This window comes from Equus asinus, chromosome 16 (assembly GCF_041296235.1).
Source record: "Equus asinus isolate D_3611 breed Donkey chromosome 16, EquAss-T2T_v2, whole genome shotgun sequence".
In the NCBI taxonomy this organism is placed as follows: domain Eukaryota; kingdom Metazoa; phylum Chordata; class Mammalia; order Perissodactyla; family Equidae; genus Equus; species Equus asinus.
Window position 1 is genome coordinate 50352378 of NC_091805.1, and position 24460 is coordinate 50376837.

General features: G+C 39.3%; 1 protein-coding gene and 1 long non-coding RNA gene across 6 annotated transcripts in view; one reads left to right on the forward strand and one right to left on the reverse strand.

The window, feature by feature from the left end:
- The window catches only part of WARS2 (tryptophanyl tRNA synthetase 2, mitochondrial), an 88547-nt gene extending 87316 nt beyond the window's left edge, over positions 1-1231 (reverse strand). The window contains exon 1 of the mRNA XM_014847600.3: positions 1081-1231. Within this exon, the coding sequence (XP_014703086.1) occupies positions 1081-1170 (90 nt within the window). The 5' untranslated portion in view covers positions 1171-1231. The remainder of the gene's footprint in view (positions 1-1080) is intronic.
- Positions 1232-1271: 40 nt separating this feature from the next.
- LOC123277556 (uncharacterized) overlaps positions 1272-24460 on the forward strand; it is a 131051-nt gene continuing 107862 nt past the window's right edge. For all 5 annotated transcript variants that reach the window (XR_011494942.1, XR_011494939.1, XR_011494940.1 and 2 more), the window contains exons 1-2: positions 1272-1453; positions 16512-16638. This is a non-coding gene — a long non-coding RNA (uncharacterized lncRNA). The remainder of the gene's footprint in view (positions 1454-16511; positions 16639-24460) is intronic.

A 24460-nucleotide genomic window follows, 5' to 3' on the forward strand; every position in this document is an offset into this window, starting at 1 on the left:
CACAGCTAGCAAGTGGCAGACAAATCTCTTGACCTCTGGTTTCCTAACTTCCAGTCTAGCGCTCTTTCCAATACACCAGTTACCATACAAAATCCTCACACTTACCCATTATGACAATGAACATGCAAGGATGCCAGGAAATCACCTAATAATCACAGAATCTCAAGTTTCTCCCTAGTTCCCAGAAGATATCTCCCTAGAGATGTATGGCAAAGTATCTGGCACTGAGATTGCACTAGGAAGACGTTCAGTAAATGTCTGCATGAGTGAACAGGTACACATACACACACAAACACTCGTATATATATATATGTATATATTTATAAAATATATACATATATATATATATTTTTTTTTTTCTTTTGCCATGAGGGTAAAATTGCAAATATTGACGGGACAGGTTGAAGGCCGTGCCCATGCTCTCAGCACGACAGAGTAATGCTAACAGCAGTGCTTCCAAGCACAGGGCAGGACGACGCATTTCGGCAGCTTGTTGTAATTCCTTCATAGACCTGCTACACACGGGTCTACACTGGGGCATGAGGGGGAACCAGAGCGGAAGATATACTGACACTTGCTCAAGGCCCACAGTGCCCGGGAAAGGAGTCAAGAGGCTGCATCGACTTAAACCGCCCAATTCCTAACAAGCCGTCTTCTCTAACTTCGCCGCTGGCCCCGTGTCTTGCTGTTAGGGAAAGGAGGGTAAAACAGTAACGGAACAATGAGAAGGTGGGCAGTCAGGGAAAGACCGCCCTCTGGGCTGCGATAAGCTCACTCGTTGGGCTTCCCGTGTTGCCGGGCAAACACCTGTTCTGCTGCGAAACCAGGGAGAAAGAGAAAGGCCAAGCGGGCCGGGAGCAGCGCGCTCCTCCCATCAGGGGCGCGTTACGTCATCACGCATCCTTGAACGTCGCCACGCTCCGAGTAGGAGGGCAGTCTTAGGCAAGTCGACCTTACAGGAGAGGCCCCTGGTACTGTCCAGAGGAAACGGGAAGAAGGAAGCAAATGGAAGGAGGGAAGGGGGACGAGAAGGACCTAACGGGATGGGAAACTGGCAAGAGAAAGGCCAACTCTGGTTACCTGGGGAGCGGGAGCAGGGTCGGGTCCTTTATGAAGTGCCCGGATGAAGTTCCAGCACCCACGCGCCTTCCGTGTTGAGTGCAGCGCCATCTTGAGAAGGGCGGAGCCGTCTTGGCTTGAGTGACATCGGCTTAGAGAGCCAGTCCCAGATTCGTACCGCTTTTTCTTGCTGCGCATGCGCCCATGCCTTTGGGGCTGTCCGCTTTGCTGCTGCCAGAGGGAGTCTGGTGTTTGCGGAGCAGGTGGGGTTGGGAACCGGGTGGGACTTGGCTTTAGAATTTCCTCTGGCGACCCAGTCTTTCCTCAGGCTTCCTGGAGGGAGCATCTCCTTCGGGGATATTAGTAGCAGCGTTTTAGACTGGAAGAAAGTCAAGTAAGTTGCCTTTTGGATCCTAGCCATCCTGCGGCAGTTTTTAAGAAGTTTCTCTAGGAATGGGGTCTCCCCAGTCCTCTTAGAGGGCAGTAAGTGGTCTTTTGAGACCTATGTGGCCACATTCGTTCTTTCGATCTGCAAACGTTTGTTGAAACCTACCATCTGCTAGGTACTGAAGATACAAAGAGGGACTATCCTGCCTTCAAGAAGTGTAGAAGTCTAATGGGGTAGCGGATAAATGATTCAGGTTTGAGGTGTTACAGAAGCAAACAGAGATTGGGGAGGAAGGGTGGTTAGGATTGTGGTGCTTCAACCTGAAGTCTTCAGAAGATGGTGATACGTGAAAGAAGAAATTTTTTGTTTTGGGTTAAATTGTGAGAACAGTGAACACAGTATTCCTGCTTCTGTTAGTGCACCCCAAAAAAGCTCCCTGACAGATTAGAATATATCAGTAAAAATGTAGTTGGAAGAGATTCGTCAGAATTCTGTAAATGTGTTTTGTTGTATTTATCCATTGAACAAATACTGAAAATTACCACATTACCATAGCGAAGGGTAGGAGATAAATGCAATAAAGATGCCCATACTCTTACAGGAACTGAAATCTAAGAGGTTACGATGAAATTTATAAATTAAAACGATACGTTAAAATCTCATGAGTGGTACAAAGTACAGCTAGAGTTCAAGCATAACTGGTGTAATACAGAAATAAACAGGGAAGGAATTATAGGGATGAAGGAAAAAAAATAAGCAACTAAGGAAATCAAATCTCATTCTTCAACAAAACCGATCAGTTTGGTTTTGTCTCTGTCAAATTTGAGGTGCTTGTAGTACTTCCAAATGTGACACCAGTTAGATAGGTCTGGGACTCAGGAGAGAGGTCTGAACTACAAAACAGACGGTAATTGAGACCAAGGAAATCTTTGAGACCACCAGGTAGAGTTTGTGGAATAAAAGTGGTCAGATGATGGAAATTAAAAGGAGTACCCAAAAGATATTTAAAAACCCAAACAATGTGGTATTACTGAAACCCAGGAAGGAGACCTTGCCAGTGGAAGTGATGATTGATCTTTATAAAGATATACCGAATCTCTTGTAAACATGCAGTTTCATAAATGCCTAAATGTTTTGTACTCATATATACAGCAAAGCATTAAAATACAGTTTTTTACAGATATGTTATTAGATTCTATAACCCTAGGAATTAGCAAGATTAGACTTCTGACATCCTCAGTGATCCAGATTGTAAGCTGAAGCCTAGCGATAAGATGTGGGTTTTAGCAGAAAGCTGTCGAAGGGCCTGCCCACTTTATTTCTTCAAGCAGTAATTTTAGCCTTTTATCTACCAAGACTCACATGACTAGTAATATTTTCATGGGAAATATTTCCAAGACATACTCTCATTGAAGAAGGTATATCAGAACATAAGTGTAATCATTTCAATATCTGTATTTTTTTAAGTAAATTATTTTCAGACTTAGAAGTAATAACTTGTGTTGCCCACCACAGCGGTAAGTTGGTGACTCTTGAGTGTCACTCAGCCAGCAAGGTTGCTCCTTGGACAAGGACTATGTTTTGTATTTCTTACATTTCCCCTCACACCTAGTATAGTGCCTTGCACAGAGTAGGCACATCTTTTGAATCTAAACTTTATTTTGACAAAGTACATAACTAATTGTCAGAGGTTGATACGCTTTTAACAACCAGAAGGGACAGCTGACAGCAGAAAAGACACTAGACTTGTTAAAAATAAGCTAGTTTTGTCTGCTTTTGTACTTTTTTACAATGGCATTTTGAAACCTTTTGGTGTTGGGGAAAGCATCATGAAAAAGCTCACCATCTTCTGCTCTTCTGAGAAGTGCAGTATGCTCAGCATATTTTAAATGTTAATCCTGAATCTTGAGGAAAAGATGTTATTCAGTGTATCTTTTAAAGGAAAGTTGTGTAATAAACTTTTGAAATGTCTTGATGCAAAATGGTTAACATTTTAAAAGTTTGTATAAGGCAGGTTACTTTGGTTACATGGAAAATTCACTTATGGAATAGTTCGTTTTCCCACAGTATTGTTTAAATGAAGCACCACTGTATTTACTGGCAATATTTTACCATTGCTATTATTTGGTAAGCCAAAAAGCTTTAGTAAAATGAGATATAAATATTGTATTGAAAGCAGACTTTAGATAATACTTAAAACCTTTTATAGTCATATATGTACAGCATGCACTGTGTATCTGCATATGCTCATGCTTACAATTTTGAACACTTGTTTAAAATTTGATTTCTCATCAACACTTTTATAGTAAGTTCTGGTAATTTTGCTCTTTCCTTAACATTCCCTGAAAATCCTGTCTTGCTTGAAACAATAGATTAAAACCAGACGGGCAGTTGGGGAGCACTTTCTATTGCAACCATGTGTGTCAGAAGAAAGGATTAGGTTTCCTTGTCCAGGAACATCAAGGGAAACCTCCACCTCTGCAGACACACCTCTGTTCCTCAGTAATGGAGAGTTTATATCTAGTTAGATTTAAATGGGATAAGGAAAGAGTTTAAATCCACTCTTAGCTCTAGTAGTATAATCAGCCTTCAAGTCTGAAAGTATCCAATTTTGTTTCTCTAATTTAATTCTAAGTGTCAGGTTGGTATTAGATGCTGATCAAGGTAATGGAGAGTTACCCTACACATTTATTCACTTAAAGAAGAATTTTGCAGAATGCAAAGAATAGATGGCATCTATGTTCAAAACTTACTTAAAGCACAATCCTTTCACCTCTGACCTTTCATTTATATTGAATATGTTTTTCAAATATAGAGGAAGAGATTCTACAATGAAGGCAAACCTTTCTCTTCAGAATGTGGGGTACAACTGCAGTTCTCTGGCCATGCCTCTTATACTGGACTCGTTATATGGACCTAAACCAAAGTGAGACAGAGTCTACTCTTGAGTGAGGAAACTTCCAAGAGTCATTAAATTATGTGGGGAAGTATAAGAACGATATGGAGATTTTTGTTTTTCACCTTTGGCTTAATTCTAGTTCTACCCCTCATTTTATAGGTGATGAAACTGGTCCAAAGATATTAAGTACCTTGACAAAAATCACACAGTGAACAAGAGCAGGAATAGAAAGAACTTGAATCTCCAGACGAGTGCTCTAAGTGACACTGCTGTAAAGCTGAACTGGCTAAGCCTAGGGCTGGTCCAAGCAGGGAAAGCTTTCACCTAAAGGCACATCCTTGTGTCATGTTTCAAAGTCAGAGCAACTAAATGGCTGATTTGCAGAGGGTTAATGCTCTCATCTCTCCACCCCTAACCCCATAGTTAAAAGATGCTGTCTTTCCCTCATAGTTTTTGGAAAGGTGTAAATTATAGCATCTTCTTGTATGAGGATAATCATCAGGAGGCTTAGCTGGTCTTTGGGAAAGCTACTCAGGGGCTTTGAGGAAGGCATTACTGTCACGTTTTTCCTGGAAGATGCCATCTAGCAAATTAAGGGAGAGACTGGGTGATGTGGAGAGCAAACTAGAATTTTTCTCAGAGTACTATTTCCTTAAAACTAAAGGCCAAGGCCATAGTTTTTTCCATATTCAACTTTTTACCTTAAGGACTCTCTTCCCTACCTCACGACAATGAAGATATTTTGATTGGGGTGGGGAGAAAGTGGGGAGGGTGGGGAGAAAGTGGGGAGGGTGGGGAGACTCAGAGCAGACATAAGTGAATAATTTGCATGTATTGATCTTCAGAGAACTGACTCCCTTACTTGCAGGGTCCTTAGTGTGCAGTACCAGGAGGAGGACTGATTATATGGGGATGTTGCAGGCCCTGGAATGCCTGTTCATATTTAATGTTTTCTCTCCATACTCTTCTTCAAACTGCTGTTTCAACATTAGGGTACAATTCTTCAAAGATGACAGAGAATTGCTCCCTTAATTAAGTATGGATCTAGAATGGAGAGAATAATTTTGGAGAAATGCCAGAGATTATTTTCAATGTACACCATCCCCACTGTTCACCCTGTCTTAGGACATATGTTCCAGGGAGGAAATGTAGCTTAGAAATTAGCAAATTAAAGTTTTGAAAGAGCATTTTACTTTGTTGTCTCTGTATGCTGTATCTTTTCCAGATGGTACATCCCTAAAGAGATCTATATATTATCTGCATACTCATTCTATTTTTAAATCCTTTGCTCTCAGCTACTTCATAACTGGGTGAACAGGCTTCCCCTTCTGAGTTTATGCTTTACAAAAAGAACTATAGCAAGGTCTCCAAAAAGCTTTTCTTTGGAGCAACTTCTAGATGGGCATTTTTTAATTTTTTCTGTGTAATGAAACTACATTAGACCTCTTCCCACATCTTGTCTATCTGGTGTGATGCAAGGATCCTAGCTGTGGCTACTCAGAGTCAGACATAATGCTTAGATCTTGGTCTTTCTAAAAATAACATCAAAAGATACCTTGATCTTTCTGAAAACAGTGAAGGTGTTAACCTCACTATCTCGGTCAAATCCCACCTCAACCAGTCAGATTCCATTGGACTTTCCAAAACCCACCGACAGTTGCAATCAGCTATGTTTTTTCTTCAGTTTTTGTCCTTAATAAGTAGAACTGAGCATGAACTCGGAGAAAATCTGCATGCTAGCTCCATTACTGACCTCAGTGATCCATTTAACCTTGATGTGCCTCTTTTTTCTTATCTGCAAAATGAGTAAAAAATAGAAGGCCTAGATGACATGCATTGTAACTCTTGTGGTTCTGGGAACCAGTTCCTGTTTTGTTCCAAATTAGATTCATTTAGAGACACAGAGATAGGCATTACAATTAGGATCCACATTTCAGAGCATATCCCTTGACCCCATATCTATGGCAGATACTGAGACACAGATACTGAGAATAGGCCTCAAAATTTTTCTCAAAACCATGCTCCAGGCAGCAGCTACTCTCAACCAAATAAAACTGGGCCTCCTTGTCTGCCTGCCATGGTAGGCTTAGGTTTATGAAAGACAGAGACTGTGAAACTTTTCTCACCCAACTGAACATGAAGTGGCTTTCCACAGACCTCTCCTCAGACGGTGAGTAGGAAGAGTATCTTGACCTGTTCTCATTCTCTCTAGCTACTTTAGGTAGCAGTTCCCTTAATTCCCAACTGTATTGCTTTTTGTGATTTCTCAGAAATAGACTCATTGTTTTGTAATTGGCAGTCACAGTGATTTATATGATAGCTGCTAACCCAAGAGAGAATTCCAGGAGGTGGTTACCAAGTGGGTTACGTGGTCTTGAGGAGAGGAATATAGTCACTGTCCACTCACAGCTTGGCAGGTGTGAGGATGGATGTATGTGGGGAGAGGGTCATGGGGGGCTGGGAGGAGCGAGGGATTAACCCTGCCTTTCTCTCCTCCCACTATCTGATCTTCTGATCTTTTGGTTCCTCCCATTCACTGAACCTCAGGGTAAAGGAACATGATTTCTCTGGTCCATAAAGGTCAATTCTTCCGCCTTCACCTGAAACAAGAACAGGATGCAAAGTGGCAGGCAGTGGATCTGGAAATATTCAGTACAGAACTACTATCCGTTTACAGAACTAGAAATTAACTGTAAAAAATGTGATAAAAATCTAAATCTTTTTAGGATAACTTTCTAACCAGGCATTAAACCAGAAGGGAAGGCCATGTTTTCATCTCCAACTTAGCAGAGTATATCAGAAGAAGGCCCAGTAACTATTGGTTGATTGATTAAATGAACAAATGAACACGTGTGAGGGGAAGGAGGGAAGTGTGCGGTGGGACATTTTAAAGGTAGTGCAGGGAATTAGGGAAAAAAATTTTAAAGCCTAAAATAAGCCCTGAAAGCATTTTTAAAATCTCTGATACATGCTTCCTTTCTTGTGGTTTGTTCTTTCCAGTAAAAAGCAGACTGCATAAAATATTCTGATTAGTTGAAGGTTATTACTTAGGTCTCAGCTAATGTATTATATATAAATCTAAATGACTGCTTTCCCTCCATTCTGCTTCTCTTTCTGTTTGGTCAAATCCCTGAGGGAGGGAGTAACATTCCTGTGGTAGGTAAAATAATTTCAATGGAAATTATTCAAAACGGAATTTCTGTAAACACTACGTGAAGATATGATTTATTTCTGGAGTCAGCCCTTGTGCTTGCATCATCTCCCTGTTTATCATCAGTTTCTCTATTTGCCAGCATCTCTTTTTAAGGATCTGCCCATATCAGTTTTGCATCTAAGAGGATAAACTTCCGTTAGAAGAGTTGAAGCAATGGGAAACAAGAGAGAAATGCTTGTGCTCCAGGAGGCACTAGACTTTATTCCTAGTCCCAACTCTGCCATAGCTAGCAAAGTGACAGTGGAAAGCCCCTAACCTCTTAGCCTGCTTTTTATCTGAAAAAATAGGAGTGGTTGAACCAGCTGATTCTCAAGGTTCCTTCCAGCCCTCATCTATATGAGCTTATGCTCTTGGCAGATGTCATATTTTTAACCCAAAGATCTCCCAGTACTTTAAAAACATATGTATAGGCCAACAGGCTGACATAGCCTCCCGTTTTGACAGATGGTCCTGCTGGATCTCATTGATTCCTTAATTATTATATTGTGAATCTGTGGAAGAACCAGAAGCCTTGTCTTGGGTAATCTGGTATTGGAGGAATTGAACAGAACTGTTACTAACTTGAAGAGAGTGTTGTTAGTGAGAAAATCATTAGGTAATAAATTCAAAACAAAGAGTCTTCTAATATTATCACATGCATCTCCTGGGAGGGAGCAGTTTGGCAGCTGGTGCTGGAGGAGAGAGCCTGCAGGCAGAGTAAGAACTGGAAGAGACAGAAGAAGCAGTTAGCTGTACAGGTTGTCAGGCAAAGTTGGCAATACTTTTATTCATTCACACTATTCACTGACTCAGAAGTCATTTAGTGCATGTTTATTGCATGCCCATAAAACTAAAGGACTAAAAAGGTAATCTTGTGTCACCACCAGTACCACATATGATACTTCTTGTATGTTATCACATGTATCACCCTCTTTTCTTGCCTCTAGTTTCCTGGTTCCCACTCTAAAAACTCAGAGACAAAAAGAACTGGAAAGGCAGCATTCTTCCCTTCCTCCCTCCTTATCCTGCCTTCCTCCCTTCCTTCTTCCTTCCCACACTTACTGACCACCTCCTATTAACCTGGCACTGCCTTAAGTTGCTGGGGACCCATGGAGGATAAAGACGTGGATCCCACCATGGAGAAGCTAAGTATTGAAGGGAAGATTTCTTGTAAAGTTGTTAAAATAAAACAGGATAGGTGGCATTGTGGAGCATGGACATGGAAGTGTAAACTCAAGTCCCCCAATTTTAAAATATTAGCAACTAGATAACTCAGTATGAGTCCGCAAGGTCACTGACAGAATGAGGATGGACTTCTTGGGGCCTGACTCCTGGTCGACATGCACAGCTGCCATACTAGCCCTGACTACGCTTATCAGTTATATTGTCACTGCTGGTTATCACCTCAGTAAGAACAAGACCCGCATGCCTAGGGCACAGAAGTCACATGAAATAGGACTGGTTTCTCCTCAGAGAATAACATCCCTTTAAAACTTATTTTATCCCTTGTATCCTAGAACTGCTTGGAAATCAAGGAGGCAAGGAAAAGAAGGGAGTCTCTAGCTCTGACCTTTACTGTGTTAAGAAGACTCTGCTCCAATCCTGGTGCCACTCCTTTTGTTAAAATAATAAGGGGCCGGCCCCATGGCCGAGTGGTTAAGTTCATGCACTCCATTTTGGCTGCCCAGGGATTTGCCAGTTCGGATCCTGGGCGTGGACATGGCACTGCTCATCAAGCCGTGCTGAGGCAGCATCACACATGCCACAACTAGAAGCACCCACAACTAAAAATAGACAACTATGTACCGGGGGGCTTTGGGGAGAAAAAGGGGAAAAAAAATCTTTAGAAAAAAGATAAGCTTTCTTTTCCTAGAACAATCAGCTTTGCTTTCATAGATTCACAGACCTTTCTAGTTGTCTCACATTTAACACCATGAGGTGCTGGGGTGGGGTAGCGTGGGGAGACATGATGCTAATAACACATAACAGGTTTTTGAGGACTTGACACTGTTATTTACTCATCTAGCAAATACTTATTGGGTGTCAATCATGTGGAAGGCACTATGCTAGGTGCTAAGTATACAAAGCTGAGTGAGATACTGTCCATACTCTTCAAGATCACAATTTAATGATGAGACTGCAAACAGAAAACAGAATTTCAGGGAAAAGTCTTCATATCAAGATCTTTTAATTTCCTTCAAATCACATTGTAGGGGCAGTCCTTGCTCCACTACATACTACTTATACAACCTCAGCCAGGCTTCCTAAGGGTCTGGGCTCCAGTTTCCTCATCCAAAGGTGGGGGGGGCAAAGGATAACAAGTTCCTGCGTGCCCCTACCGCTGTGAGGTGAGTCCTGAGGTGGCTCCTGAAGAAGGTAGAGTAGAATTTTAAATTGGAAAGAGGAGCAGGGAGCCCTTAGGAGGAATAAGTGCATGAAGGAAGCATAGATATGCAAATGAACAATGTGCAAAAATGTGAAGGTAAAGAGAATGAAGTATTAACACATCTGCCTGCTTCTGCCCTTGTGCCCTTCAGTCTCTTCTCAATCAGCAGCCAGAGCAACGCATTAAAATGTATGTCAGATCATGGTCACTCCCATGCTCAAAACCTGCTAGTGGCGTTCCATGTCATTTGGAAAAGACTCAAGTCCTCGCCAAGACCTCTAGGCCCAAATGATCTGCATTCTCCCTCCCAGTCTCCCTTTCTGTCCTCCGTCCCCTTTACCTCCCCCTACTTTGCTCTCCTCTGGACACATTGGTCTCCTCATCAGTCCTCAACACTTATCACCGTCTAACTTATTTTATTCAATTTGTTTTCTCCTCCTAAAGAATGTAAGCATCATAAGAGCAGGGACTTTTGTCTGTTTTCTTCTGTATCTCTAAGGTTTAGAATGTGCATGGCTAATAATATGCTTGTTAAATGACTTTCCCCAGTTTACAGATAAGAAAACTAAGATCCAAAGAGGGAAAGTGAATGAGGTCAAAGTGCTTCTTAGAAGGAGAGTCTGGACTAGTTAGTACTTAGATCTCCTACCTCTCTGCCCCACAGTGTTTGTGGTAGACAGAATAATGGGCTCCTAATCCTAATGCCTGGAAACATGGTAAAAGACACTTTTCAGATGTGATGAAGTCAAGGGTCTTGAGATGGGGAGATCATCCTTTTGATTGTTGGCTTAACTTCTGACATTCCTTCCCTTGGCCTCTTCAGCTCTATTTGATTTATTTATTCACTCATTTATTAATTCTCTCAACCAACGTTTGCTGTATGTGTTGATATATCTGTTTTAGCAAAAGAAAAAGGAAGGCAATGAAAGGAGAACTTTTACGTCTTTAATTTTTTAAAAAGCAATGAGATTAAGTGTGTGTCTTTGTTTTACTTTACCTTGAGGATTTCCAGTGTTTTTTAATTTAAAAAATAGAAACAAATATTTTCTGAGATACTCTGAACCAGACACTATGGTAGATGCTGGAGATAAAAGAAAATTCTTAAACTACACACACTTACAACTTAATAGGCGTGACAAGTGAACAGAGGATTGCCTCACCTAAAGCAGTGTCACCAGGGAGGGAAGTGGGTTTTCGGTGGAGGCCCAGAGGGGGCATCTAACCCTGCCTGGAGGACAGTTGGGATGAGGAAGGGAGTAGAGAATCCCAAAAGTAATATCTCTGGAGACTGGTCTGATGTTATCAAGGTTTGGGCCCTTTGGGCTTGTCTATCCCAGCCTTGGGGTTTCTGCTAACCAGATCCAGCTGTTGGGTGGGTTCCTTTTCCTCCTGTCCTGGTGTCCCCGCCTGGTCCCTTCATTCACTGCCTCCCACGACCTGGCATAACACAGGCCTCTCAGGCTATTTCCCAGGAATCTATTTAGAGCCAGCATCCTATGCAGCTCATGAGGAGTCACAGCCTGTGACAAGATAAGGGAGGGACTTGGAAAAAAACAAGACGAACATGGACAAGGCTTAGGGGCAAAAAAGGGATGTTTTCATTTGCTTTCCCCAAACCGGATGCTTTCACACCACTTTCTATAATCCAAACAGTATGTCTTTCCTTAACGTACTGTGAAGACATGGTGGCTATCTATTATAAAGCCACGAAAGACGTGTTCTTCTCCCAAGATGGGGTTAGCACCCTCCTCTTGTCCCCTCATGTTTTATGGGGTCTTTTGCACCGTCTCCTGGCCGTCTGTGTTCTCCGTGCACTCCTAAGAGTCTTCCAAAGCAGTGACCAGCCTTGCCTGAGGTTGTATGACACATACCCTGCATACAGGGAGTGGTCAATAAATAGTTGTTGAATTAAATAGTATAAAATTAAGTAGGTACTAGTTTGGGCAAATTTTGAAACATCTGAAGTCAAACTCTCATTTTGAAAGGCTGAAAAATAGTTTTCAATTTTAATTGATTATTTCTAAGAAAATGTAAATATTCCCACGATTCTCAAATTCATACTATTCACCAATGACATTTTCAAGTTGATTTGACAGGCTGAGATGGGGGTCCAGGTTGAGGACATAATAAAAATTATGTTTTTAAATGCCCTCTAACTTATGGTTATGTACGAAGAAGGAACACAGGATATATGAGGGAAAAATACTTTGAAAACTCTAAAGTGGGTTGCAGATGTTAATGTTTTCACATAGCTGAAACTGAAACTGCCCATGTGCTCAGTCTCTTGCAGACTGAAGCAGGCGTGTGTGTGTGGATGGGACAGAGGGATGGTGGGAGGAACAGTTACGTTTTGCACAGAGCATTCATTTGTTCTGTGCTTAGCCAGGATGCAGATGGTTTGCCCTTGCTGGGATTAGTTGGGGATGGTGGAGGGCAAGTACTTAGGCTTTGCTTTCACATAATTGGCAATGTAGGGTTTCAAGAAATCTTTAGACAATGACACTGTTCAGCTACCTACTTGGGGAGGTCAACTGCTTGATTAATTTTTAAAATTCATATCAAGCAAGTGACAGTGACACATCCTGGTGCCATTTCATACCGTCCCTAACTTCTCAGAAGCAGTTGATGTCAGTTGTCTTCTCTGGCCAGCATTGCTGGCCTTGGCTCTGCAACGGTCCAAGGAGTTTGCAGTTCTCTAGGGGAATTGCAGAATACTTTTAAATATTCTAAAAAGGAATTTAAACATTCGTTTTATTTTAATTTACATATGCCATTCAGTACTGTGGAATGACATGGCCAACCACAATATGTTGCAACTCTGCAATACAGCTGTGTGTTCTCAGAATAAAATGCTGATGGTCCTGCAGTCCAGTGCTATCTGCTTTTCACCTTGGCCAGCTGTGAGAGTTAGCCAATACTGCTCTCTTTGTGTGCCTGTAAAAAAAATTTTAGGTCCAAGAGGGTCAGATATTGTTTCATAAAGCTTTAGTCTAGTGAGTTCTAGTAATTCTTCATCTTTCTCAAATAAATACTGGTCAAATCTTCCCCAATAACAAAGTAACTCAGCATCCACATTTTACAATTGTAATGTAATTTGGTATGAGAAAACTATTTCCTGATCTCCAGGATCTAGAAAGTAAGCATAGAACATTTAGGAATGTTAGGACCATGGTCAGGGAGGCAGATGCTCTGCACAGCTCCATCCCAAGCTCTCCACTTCCAATTTCATGCTGTTTTCCTTTTTGCTTAAGCATATGTTGGTGTGTTGCCTAAGGGTTTAGATGTGTTATTATAACATGACTAAGAATTATGTAAGACAAAGCCCAACTTGCTTTTCTTTTCCCTTCCAGTCCTACTATAACTTAGACAAAACTCAACCATTTTCTTCCATTATGTAGAATGGCTGTTGACAAGGAAGGATGTCGATAAAAGAAAACTTTCAGGGGACAGGGGGAAGAAAATGCCTCATGATTTACTTAACAGGGAACTATAAGTAGGAGTCATGCCCAAGAACACGGAAATTGCTTATTTAAAATACTTTTTTTTTCTATGTTCAAAAGAATACACGCACATGGTAAAAAAAAAAGAAAAGAAAAGAAAAGAAAGCTGTAAAGAAAAATAGAAAACAAGAAGTAAAAGTTATATTCCTCAATATCCTACCCCAACTCCTGCATCCCACTGCCAAAAGAACACTGTTAAGCCATTTGTTTTACATCCTTCTGGAAGAAGTCTATGCGTATTACAAAGATCTCACAAACATCCACATGCTTTCTTTCCCTACAAGCTCTACAACTTGATTTTTTTTCCTTATTGTGTCTTAAGCATTTTTACATATCAGTAAATATCTATACCTCACTTTAAAAGAAAATTACAAGCTTCATAGTATTCCACTGAATGAGAATATCATTATTTGTTTATACAGTCTCTTTTTGGTAGACATTTGGATTATTTAGATCATTAAATCATTACTGTTGCAAATAATGCTTTAGTGAACATCTTTGTAAATATATATTTGTACACATAAGAAAATAAATAATATCTACAGGGCAGATTTCTGAAAGTGTAATGACTAATTCTGAGATTATATGTATTTACATCTTGATAATTATCTTCTAATTTATCTCCAAAGATAACCAATGTATATAACTAGCAGCAATGCATGAGAGTGTGTTCCCCACCTGCTCCCATCATGGAAATTTATTTTTATAAATAACAACGTATAAACACTATCATAAGTTACCTCTCCCGTTCAGGGGAAGACTTACTTTTTGCTTTCATAGATATCTGTCCTATGTAAGCGTGATATAATGATGATGTTTTCTTTTGTAATTAAAAAAGATTAAAGATATTTAGAACTCTTGTTTATAACTGTTTGGAGAATATAATTTCACTTGTAAAGTAAAGCCCAGATTATGAGACCATTCATCAAAAGAATACCACGGGAGGGGGAAGTTGGAAGCAGAGCTCTGTTTGATGAGGGCAGACTGATGGATGGGAAAGGAATACTTATAGGCTGCCCACTAGTGAGAACTGGGGCAGGTAACCTTGTGGTATCAAGATGCAGAAGCCCAGAGACAGCAATAAATCTCTTGCAATTTTACTATCTCCCCATGAGATCATAGCCCTAGAATGAGAATTCCTCTTTACAGGATACACCTGTAATGCAAGAGACAATGGTCAGAAAGTACTGCACTTAACTCTCTTTTCTTGCACCGTAAGGATAATACAATCTGTGCTTCTCCCTTTAAATTCTTCTAGAATAGAGTGTGCTCAATTCCTCTTTTCCTCACACAGACTGGAAAACTTTGATCTATACCCAGGTTTACACATTTTCTTTAGTTTAGAAAACCCATGTGTCCAACTCTCAGAATCATTACTGTGGTTGAAAAGTTTTTCAGGGCAAGAGTTCCTTGTAAAACAATATCCAGATTCAAGGGAAAACATCTGAGTCATGACAATTTAGAATCCAGTCTGGTCTGCTATAAAACATGTATCTATAACATGAAATATCTCATGTGCAATTGGTAAATAGGAAAATAATGTCAGTATAACATGAAATTTGTGTAGCTTAAACATGATTTTCCTAGGCAAGGAGCACTGGAATAGCAGGAATAAAATTACAAGCTTCAGTACCGAAAGGAAGAACTTTTAGTGTGGCTAAAAGTTGCTAAGCAATAGTTCTTTTAGTTGTATTCTAAGAAATTTAAAAATAAATGTTTGATTGCTGGTGGTAATGCAAAATTGTATAAACCCAATGAAGTGGCATTTGACAATGCCTAGCATTTACTCTTGGTTATGGGCTGAATTGTGTCCCCTCTCAAATTCATTTGTTGAAGTCCTTACCTAAGAAGTACTTCAGAATGTGACTATTTTTGCAAATAGGACCTTTAAAGAGGTAATTAAGGCAATATGAGGTGATGTAGGTACACCGTCATCCCATATGACTGGTGTCCTTATAAGAAGAGATTAGGACACAGGCAACAGCAGGAGGAAAGACCTTGTGAGTGATGCGGGGTCGGTGAGCCGAGGAGTCGAAAGAAAGATTTCTTAGACTCTTAAGATCTGGCAGTAGTGCTCTTTTATTTAGAGAGTAGAATAGCATGGGGACAGGACCCATGGGCAGGCAGAGCTGGTGCGTGGGGACAGGACCCACGGGCAGTCAGAGCTCCTGCTGCTGCCCCGAGTTGAGGGTTAGGACTAAATTTAAGGCATAGGTATGTGAGTCATCTCTTTACAAGACAAAGGAAAGAACATAAAAAAAAAGTTAAAATGGCATCAGTGCAGGTGGGGTCTGGTCATTGGGTGATCCCATGACTTTTAGACAAGAATCAAATCGGATTAAGTAAAGGTTAGAAAGGTTAGACGCCACCACCCTAAACCAGTTACATGAGATTGCCAGACAGCAACCAACTTAAGTTCTTGCCTTCCCCATTAAGAGTTTCTAGGGACAAGGTCATCTCTCCTCTTCTTCCTGGTACAGAGAGGGAGGCACCTTTTACATATACAGATTTACCTTACAAATGTAAATGTGTCCCAACAAGGGCAAGTTCCATTCCCCAGAGCCTCCTTCCCTGTCCCAGTTTATCAAAAGCAATCAGCCCCAAACAATCCCGATGCCAAAGAGACATATCCTGGGGTGGCCAATTTCAGGTCCCTACAAGGTCATCCCCCCCTTCCTTCACAAGTGCAAATGTCTCTCAAAAGGGCAAGCAAAATTCCAGTCCTCGGAGCCTGCTTCTCATCTGTAGTTTTAAAAATAACCAGCCTAAAATCCTCATCATGAGCACACAGCAAGAAGGTGGCCATATCTGTAAGCCAAGAAGAGAGGCCTCAGAATAAACCAAACTTCCCAACACCTTGATCTTGGATTTCTAGCCTCCAGAACTGTGAAAAGATAAATTTCTGTTGTTTAAGTTCCCTAGTCTGTAGCATGTTGTTATGGCAGCCCTAGCAAACTAACGCACTCTTGAACACATACTCCGGAGCTATACTTCTGCAAAAAATGAAACAACATATAATTAAAATTATTCTTTGTGATAATATTTATAACAGCAAAAAAAGGAAACAACCTAATTTCCTTCCACAGGAGACCAGTAAACTATGGTATATCCACACAATGGAGTATGATGCAGCCACAACAGACAGTGAAGAAGACCTCTGTGACCTGATATGAAGTGACTTACAGGATGTACTCTTGAGTGAAAAGAAGCAAGGTACAACAGAGTGTGTATGTTACGCACATATACGTTATATACATACATGTTATTTACATATATGTATGTTACCTATTGTATTAGAAAGAGAAAAAATATGTATGTATTTGCTTATTTTGGCAAAAAATAAACACAGGAAGGATAAATAAAAAATGGCAATGGGACATGATGTAGAGTCGGGGGTAGGTAATGAGCTAGAGAAGATAGGAATGGGAGTGCAATATCCCTGGTATATCTTTTTATGTAGTTTGATTTTTGAATTATATAAATGTTTTACAAATTCAAAACTAAATTAAATTGAAAAGACTGAAAGAAGCAAACCCTAAAATTGAATACAATCAGGAAAAAATAAACGTAACCACTTATCAAATTGACAACATAACCATGCAGGTAAAAAGAATTAGAGTAACTTTTGAAGACAGTAATCTGAATGGGATATACTCTATGGATCAAAAGATCTGTAACAAAATCTGGAACTTAGTAGGTTTGTTCCTAGGATTGGTATTGGAGTACTGAAATTATTTTATTTGTATTGTAGGATAGAGCAAAAGAAAAAATACGTTGAAATAGTTGGGAACTTGGCTTCTCCCTGTTTAAGAAAAGAGACATAAGTGTATAATAGGGAAAGGTGAGGAAGAACCCTGAAATTTCAGGACACGGTCATGACCTCTGTATCAGTAGCACTGAGCACACCTAGAAATTAGGTCTATTTCTAAATACCACTCTTCACTAAAAACAACAAGGCTGCCTGGGCAAATGGCCATTTCTAAGTTTGGAGCAAGGAAAGCACAAGATGACCCCAGAATATATAATACCAGAAATCAAGGGAGTGCTCAAAGACTACAAAAGACATGTCTAAAGGACACAGGACCAGTCCTGAAGGGGCTCCCGGTGGCCGCATTTGAGACAATTTGGGCATCCCAAAGAATAATATATAACACGTTAATAACATATAATAATATAATAATATATAATACATTGAATTTTTAAAAATCCGTATGTCCATAGTGATACTGGAAAAAAAAGCAAAGCAAGAGGAGGAAGGAAAGCCCTTCTTTACAGAAGAATGCCAACTAGTATATACAGAATGGGTGATAAAATGACATATTTATCATTTTGCAACTACCAATACAATAATTGATTCAAGTAAAGATCATCAATGGTGGCTGTTAACTAGACTTACTGTGGAGATGATTTTATAATATATACATATATGTAATCATTATGTTGTACACCTCCTGAAGCTAATATGTTATTTGTCAATAATATCTCAATAAAAAAATAGAAAACTAAAAGAAGATCATCAATGGTAAACTATTATTGGAGAGCAGAGTATTAATACATTTCAAAATATTACATCACAGATTTACTTATTAATTACAAAGGGAAAAAATGTCTACAATGAAGAAATTCAGTAGATGCCACTTTACCAAGTAATTAAAGTTAGCATCAAGGGGCGGCCCTGTGGCCGAGTGATTAAGTTCACAGACTCTGCTTCAGCAGCCCAGGGTTTCGCCGGTTCAGATCCTGGACACAGACATGGCGCCACTCATCAGGCCATGCTGAGGCGGGGTCCCACATGCCACAATTAGAAGAACCCACAACTAAAATATACAACTATGTACTGGGGGGATTTGAGGAGAAAAAGCAGAAAAAAAAAAAGATTAGCAACAGTTGTTAGCTCAGGTGCCAATCTTTAAAAGAAAAATGAAATTCCTTAAACTTAGCATCACCAATGGGACAAATAACATCAATTGTATCTACTGTGATAAAATGAGAAGTATACAACGTCACCTATGCAGTATACAAGCCAAAAATATTTAACCTGTATCCAAACCTAAGAAACCAATCAGACAAATCCAGATTGTTGAACATCCTTCAAGACTACTGGCATGGGCTTTTGAAAAATGTCAGTGTCATAACAATGTTTAAAGACTTGGGGGAGGGGGACTGTTTTAGATGATAGGAGATAAAGAGACATTAAAACTAAACGTAACCCTTGATATGTTCCTGGATTGAAAAAATAGGAAGAAAAGGTCATTATTGGGTCAATGAAGGAAAATTTGAATATGGACTGTATATTAAGTAATATTATTATATCAGTGTTAACTTTATTGGTGTGATAACAGGAACATGGAAAGATAGAATAATCATAATTTTTCAGATACATGCTGAAGTACTTAGGGTTGAAATGTCATAATATCTGTAACTTACATCAGATAGTTCAGCAAATAAACAAATAACTTCTTGAAGTTTTATAATTTTAGGTTTTACATTTTGATGTATAATCCATATTGAGTTAATTTTTGATATGTGGTGTGAGTTACAGATTAAAGTTCATTTTTTTGCATATGAATATAAAATTGTGCAGTACCATTTATTGAAAGACTATCCTTTCTCTACTTAATTGCTGTTGCACTGTTATCAAAAATCGGTGGACCATATGTGTATTGTTCTATTTCTGGCCTCTCTATTCTGTTCCATAGATCTTTTTATCTTCCTTGACACCAATACTTCACTGTCTTGATTAGTGTAGCTTTACAGTATGTCTTAAAGTCAGACAGTATAGTTCTCCAACTTTGTTATGCTTCTTCAAAGTGTTTTTAGTATTCTAGGACCCTGTCATTTTCACATAAATTTTAGAGTCAGCTTGTCAATTTCTACAAAAAAGCCTATGGGTATTTTGACTGAGAAAGCATTGAATCTATAGATCAGTTTGGAGAGAATTGATGTCTTGAGAATTGACAATATTGAGTCTTCTGATCCATGAATGCATTGTATTGCTCCATTTATTTAGGTCTTTTAAAATTTCTCTCACCATTATTTTGTAGTTTGCAGTATAGAAATATTAAACATCTTATGTCAGGTTTACCCCTAACTACTTTATATTTCCTGATACAATTGTAAATTATGTTTTTACTATACCATTTGTTGCTAGTATATGGAAATACAATTGATATTTGTAAAATGATCTTGTTTCCTGCAAGTTTGCTAAACTCACTAATTTGTTCCAGTAGGTTTTTTGTAGCTTCCCTAGGATCTTCTACATGGATGATCATATTATCTGTGGATAAAGGCAATTTTACTTCTTGCTTTCCCAGTGGACACCATTTATTTCTTTGTCTTGCTTATTGTACTGGCTAGAGTCTCCATATAAAGTTGAATAGAAATCGTGGAGCAGACATCTTTGACTTATTCCTGATTGTGGAAGAAAAGCATTTAGTCTTTTTCCATTAAGTATGATGTTAGCTGTAGGTTTTTTGTAGATACTGTTTACCAAGTTGAGAAAGTTTTCTTCTATTCTTTGTTTGCTGAGATTTTTTTTTTTTTCAGTCAGGAATGGATATTGGATTTTGTCACATACGTTTTCCTGTACCTACTGAGATGATCATAGATAGGTCATCTTTAAGTCTTTCCTTTTTGTCTCTTAATATGTCTGAAAAGTATTTCACTTTCATTTTGAATGATATTTTTGTGGACTACAGAATTCTAGTTTAACAGTATTTTTCTTTGAGTGCTTTAAAGATGTTCTACACTCTCTTCTTGTTTGCATAATGTCTGACAAGAAATCTGTGTCATCCTTATTGCTGTTCCTCTGTATGTAAACTGTCATTTTTCTCAGGCTTCTTTTAAGATTTTCCCTTTAGCACTGGTTTTAAAGATTTTATTTTTTCCTTTTTCTCCCCAAAGCCCCCTGGTACATAGCTGTATATTCTTTGTTGTGGGTCCTTCTAGTTGTGGCATGTGGGACGCTGCCTCAGCATGATTTGGTGAGCAGTGCCATGTCCGCGCCCAGGATTCGAACCAACGAAACACTGGGCCGCCTGCAGCGGAGCGCGCGAGCTTAACCACTCGGCCACAGGGCCAGCCCCTCACTAGTTTTAAACAATATGATTAGGCTGTGCCTTAGTGTAGTTTTCTTCATGTTTCTTGTGCTTGAAGTCCATTGAATTTCTTGGATCTATGACTTTATATTTTTCCTCAAAGTTGAAAATATTTCAGGCATTAGTTTTTCAAATATTTGTCTCTCTCTTTGCCTTCTTTCCTTTAGCAACTCTAATTTCACACATATGTATGTGTCCCATGGTTCAATGCTTTATTTTTTTTCTTATTCTTCTCTTTTTAGTCTTCTGTACTTCATTTTGGACAGTTTCAATCGCTATGTCTCCAAGTTCACTTATCTTTCCTTCCATGATGTCTAATCTGTTGTTAATTTCATTGAGTATATGTTTTCTTTCAGATATTTTAGTTTTCATTGTAGAAGTTCAATAAAAAACTATCTTCTGAGTGTTTAATATCTAAAGTATTTCTTCTAGTTTTCTGAACACAAGGAATACAGTTAACATAACTGTTTTACTCTCCTTATTTACTAATGCTATCATCTATGTCATTTTTTAGTATTTTTTTGTTTGATTTTTTTTTCTCCTCATGATGGGTTTTATTTTTTTGATTCTTTCCTGGCTGGTCATTTTTGATTAGATGTCCAACATTATGAATTTTATCTTGTGAGATCTTGGATACTTTTGTATTATTAAAAAAATTGTTGCACTTTGTTCTGGAATATCGTTATTTGGAAACAGTTTGACACTTTGAGCCTTGCTTCTAAGTTTGTTTGGTGGGACCAAAACAATATTGGTCCTAGGGTTAATTTTTCCCCACGACTGAGGTAAGAACCTTCTTATTACTAACCTGATCGTCATGAATTAGAAGGTTTCCCACTCTGGATGATGGGAATGGCCGCTATCCTGGCCTTATATGAACCCCGGGATAGTTTGCTCTTGTCCTGTAAGGCAGTTCGTTCCTGAGTCTCAGATAATTTCCCTGCTCACATGCTTGATCAGTTACTGACTGAAACCTTGAAGGGGACCTTCTGTAGATTTCAGTTCTCTGTGCAATTCTCTCCTCTCCGGCTCTGCTCTGAGAAGCCTAGCTGGTTTCCCAGCTCCGTCTCCTCACCTCAGGGAGACCACCTGAGTTCTTCTCTCTGTGTCATGGCCTGGAAATTCTCTCCCGACAGTAAGCTAAGCAATCCTAGGGCTCACCTTGTTTGTTTTCCATCAGCCAGAGATCACTGGCCTTCGTGGCTTAATTCCAATATCTTTGAGAGATGTTGTTTCATATATTTGCCCAGGCTTTTTAATTTTTTTTTCCAGTTGTTTTATACAACAGGGTAGATCTGGTCCCTGATACTCCATCTTGGTCAAAAGCAGAAGTCCTGCACTATTGTTATTATGCATTTTAAAATTTCCCCTGAGGGAACCTCCAAATGATCTGCTTTCACAGGCTGTTCAAGTTATCTCCCATGTAATAAGTACTGTTTTTGTTAGTGCTCTAGTTACAAAGTTGAATGTGTTTTTCTCCATTTCCCTTTTATTTTAACAGGCAATATTATGGTATGCAATGTTTCTGAGGAATGTTTTTGAGGAATGAGTATACTGTGGTATATAACCTATACAATTTAAGAACCTATGCTATGGTTGGCATATACTTTAGGCAAAAGCAGAGAGTATTTAAAGATATATTTTTACTAACATTTTCAAAAATGAAACTAAATCGTCAGATCTTTGAGAGTAGGTTTTATTTTGTGTTAGTCATTGTATTGTCCTTTCCCATAGTGCCTGGCACAAAAAAACCATTTGTTGGTTTGCTGTGATATATTTGTTGGCAGTCTGGGAATATATTCTTATTTTCATTACTGTGATTATAAGTAGCTATCATGGATTGATTGTCTGCTGTAAGTTAGGCATTCTCTATAGCCAGGCACTTTCTACAATATCTAATTCAGTCTTCACATTGCTCTGTGATATAGGGATTTTTAATCCCTCTTTATAGACAGGGAAATGGATTCAGGGAAGATAAATCACTTGCTCAAGACCTCACAGCTAGTAACTGGTACTACTGAGAGTCCAAACCCGAGCCTGTCTGATTCCAAAGCCCGAGCTCCCTGTATTGCTTCATCCTCTGTTTCATGAAACATAACAAAGCTTAGCAGTTCTTTTCTCTAACAGAAACCTCTTATTTTTCTTTCATTCTCTTAAAAAAGGGAATGAAAAGAAAATCATTTTAGGACAAGACAGTCCAATGTGCAGCAGAGTTGGTGCAGCAAGTATGCATCTTGTATTTTCTGAATTTCCTCAGGGATCAGATTTGAGTCCAGGGTGATTTCACATGTCTGTATTATACTCGAAGACCAGGAATAGATTATGTTCAATAACACAGTACGCTAAAAATATGCCAGAATCCCTTGTTTCCTTTTAAAATAACCTTTCCAGTTTCTACCAATAGAGATGTATTTACTTGTCAAGCACACCCCAGTTCTTTCAGTCAAGAGAGGAAACGTATTTTACTTGGAGACTCTTTCCAGAGCTATGCGAGGGCCTCTCTTAGGAAGGGCCCAAACTAGATGAAAAATTGAGTTTTGATCTCAAATTATTTCTTAATAATGTTGTGGTATAGGCGAGCAGGCATATTCCCTGAAAAAGGGAGGATAAAATTATATTGACATCAGGATGGCACGTTTTACAGTTTCCCACACTTTACTCCTCCACTGCCAAGAATCTAGATTTTGAATTACTTGGGGGTTGGGTTTGAGCCTGGGAGGACCACAAGCGGGGGCCTGTCACTGGAGGAAGTCAAGGAACATGAGCCCAGATTGGATTGTCCTCACCGGGGAAAAGGAGCCCAGTTCATGGACAGGGCCCAAAGTTTATCTGAATTGCCTTCCACCTCAGTCAGGGTTTAGCATCAGGTCATTGGTGCCTATCACTGTGGCAATAAGGGATTATTTTTATTAAGCATTTTGTGTTTGTCCAAGAGCTTTCAGTCATTAATCATTTAACTCTTGTTCCCCATGAGACTTTTGTGAAGCAAATGGGAAAGAAATAACACAATTCTTATTTTACAGATAGAGAAACTGAAGCATTTTTGCTTGCCACTATTACACACTAAAAGAGCTAAAGCTGTACATTGGAATTTGGGAGAACCAAGCCAAGAATTTGATGAGCCTTTTGTTCCACCACAGAAATGAGTTTTTCTGTTTTTACATAAAACGGACTTGCATATTTTTCATTTTGAAAGCAACGTAATTGATAGGAGGTATACTGACGAAAAGAACAGACTTCACTTTCTTACGTTATATGGAATAAAAATTTTACTGAGTTCCCACAAAAAATTTGGAATTCAAATATGCATTTCAGTTTAAGTAGTAAAGATGGTAAGGCATTGCTAATCTTGAGATTTCTAATAAGAAAGAGAATATAAGCAAATACATCCAGTGTGGTTGTGAATAGCCAATGGCAAGTTATAAAGGGACTTTGAGAGGGTGGCACTGGGATTTTGCTGCCTGGAATTAATCTGGTGGGCTTCCTGGAGGGGGTGTGTCTTGAATTTCAATTAAAAAAAGATTTCAAAGATGATATGTCCTTTAGCCCAGATGCTTTGAAATATCTTTGCCCTTTCTCTCTATGGAGTGTAAACACCACAAAAAAATTGTCAAATATCACAAGAAGGAGGAATTGACCGAGGGGTCCACAAGGGCATGTTTCAGAGTAACGGAGAGGAAATGAAGAAAAGTTTTCTGACAGCGAGATCCTTCATATCTGTTAACAATGAGGTAGTTCGAGGGCAGATAGGGGAGGGTTGTAGGGGGAGGGGTGTCAGGAAAAGCCACTTAAACCAGACTAGATAAAACACAGAAAGATCCCTTCAGGAATCAGCATGCCCTCTGGTGGGGGTAGGGAATATAGTTAGGGCTAGGACTAATTCACTCCCTTTGGCATAAGACAGACCTTGGATTCAAATCCATTTGACTAAAGTCTCAGGT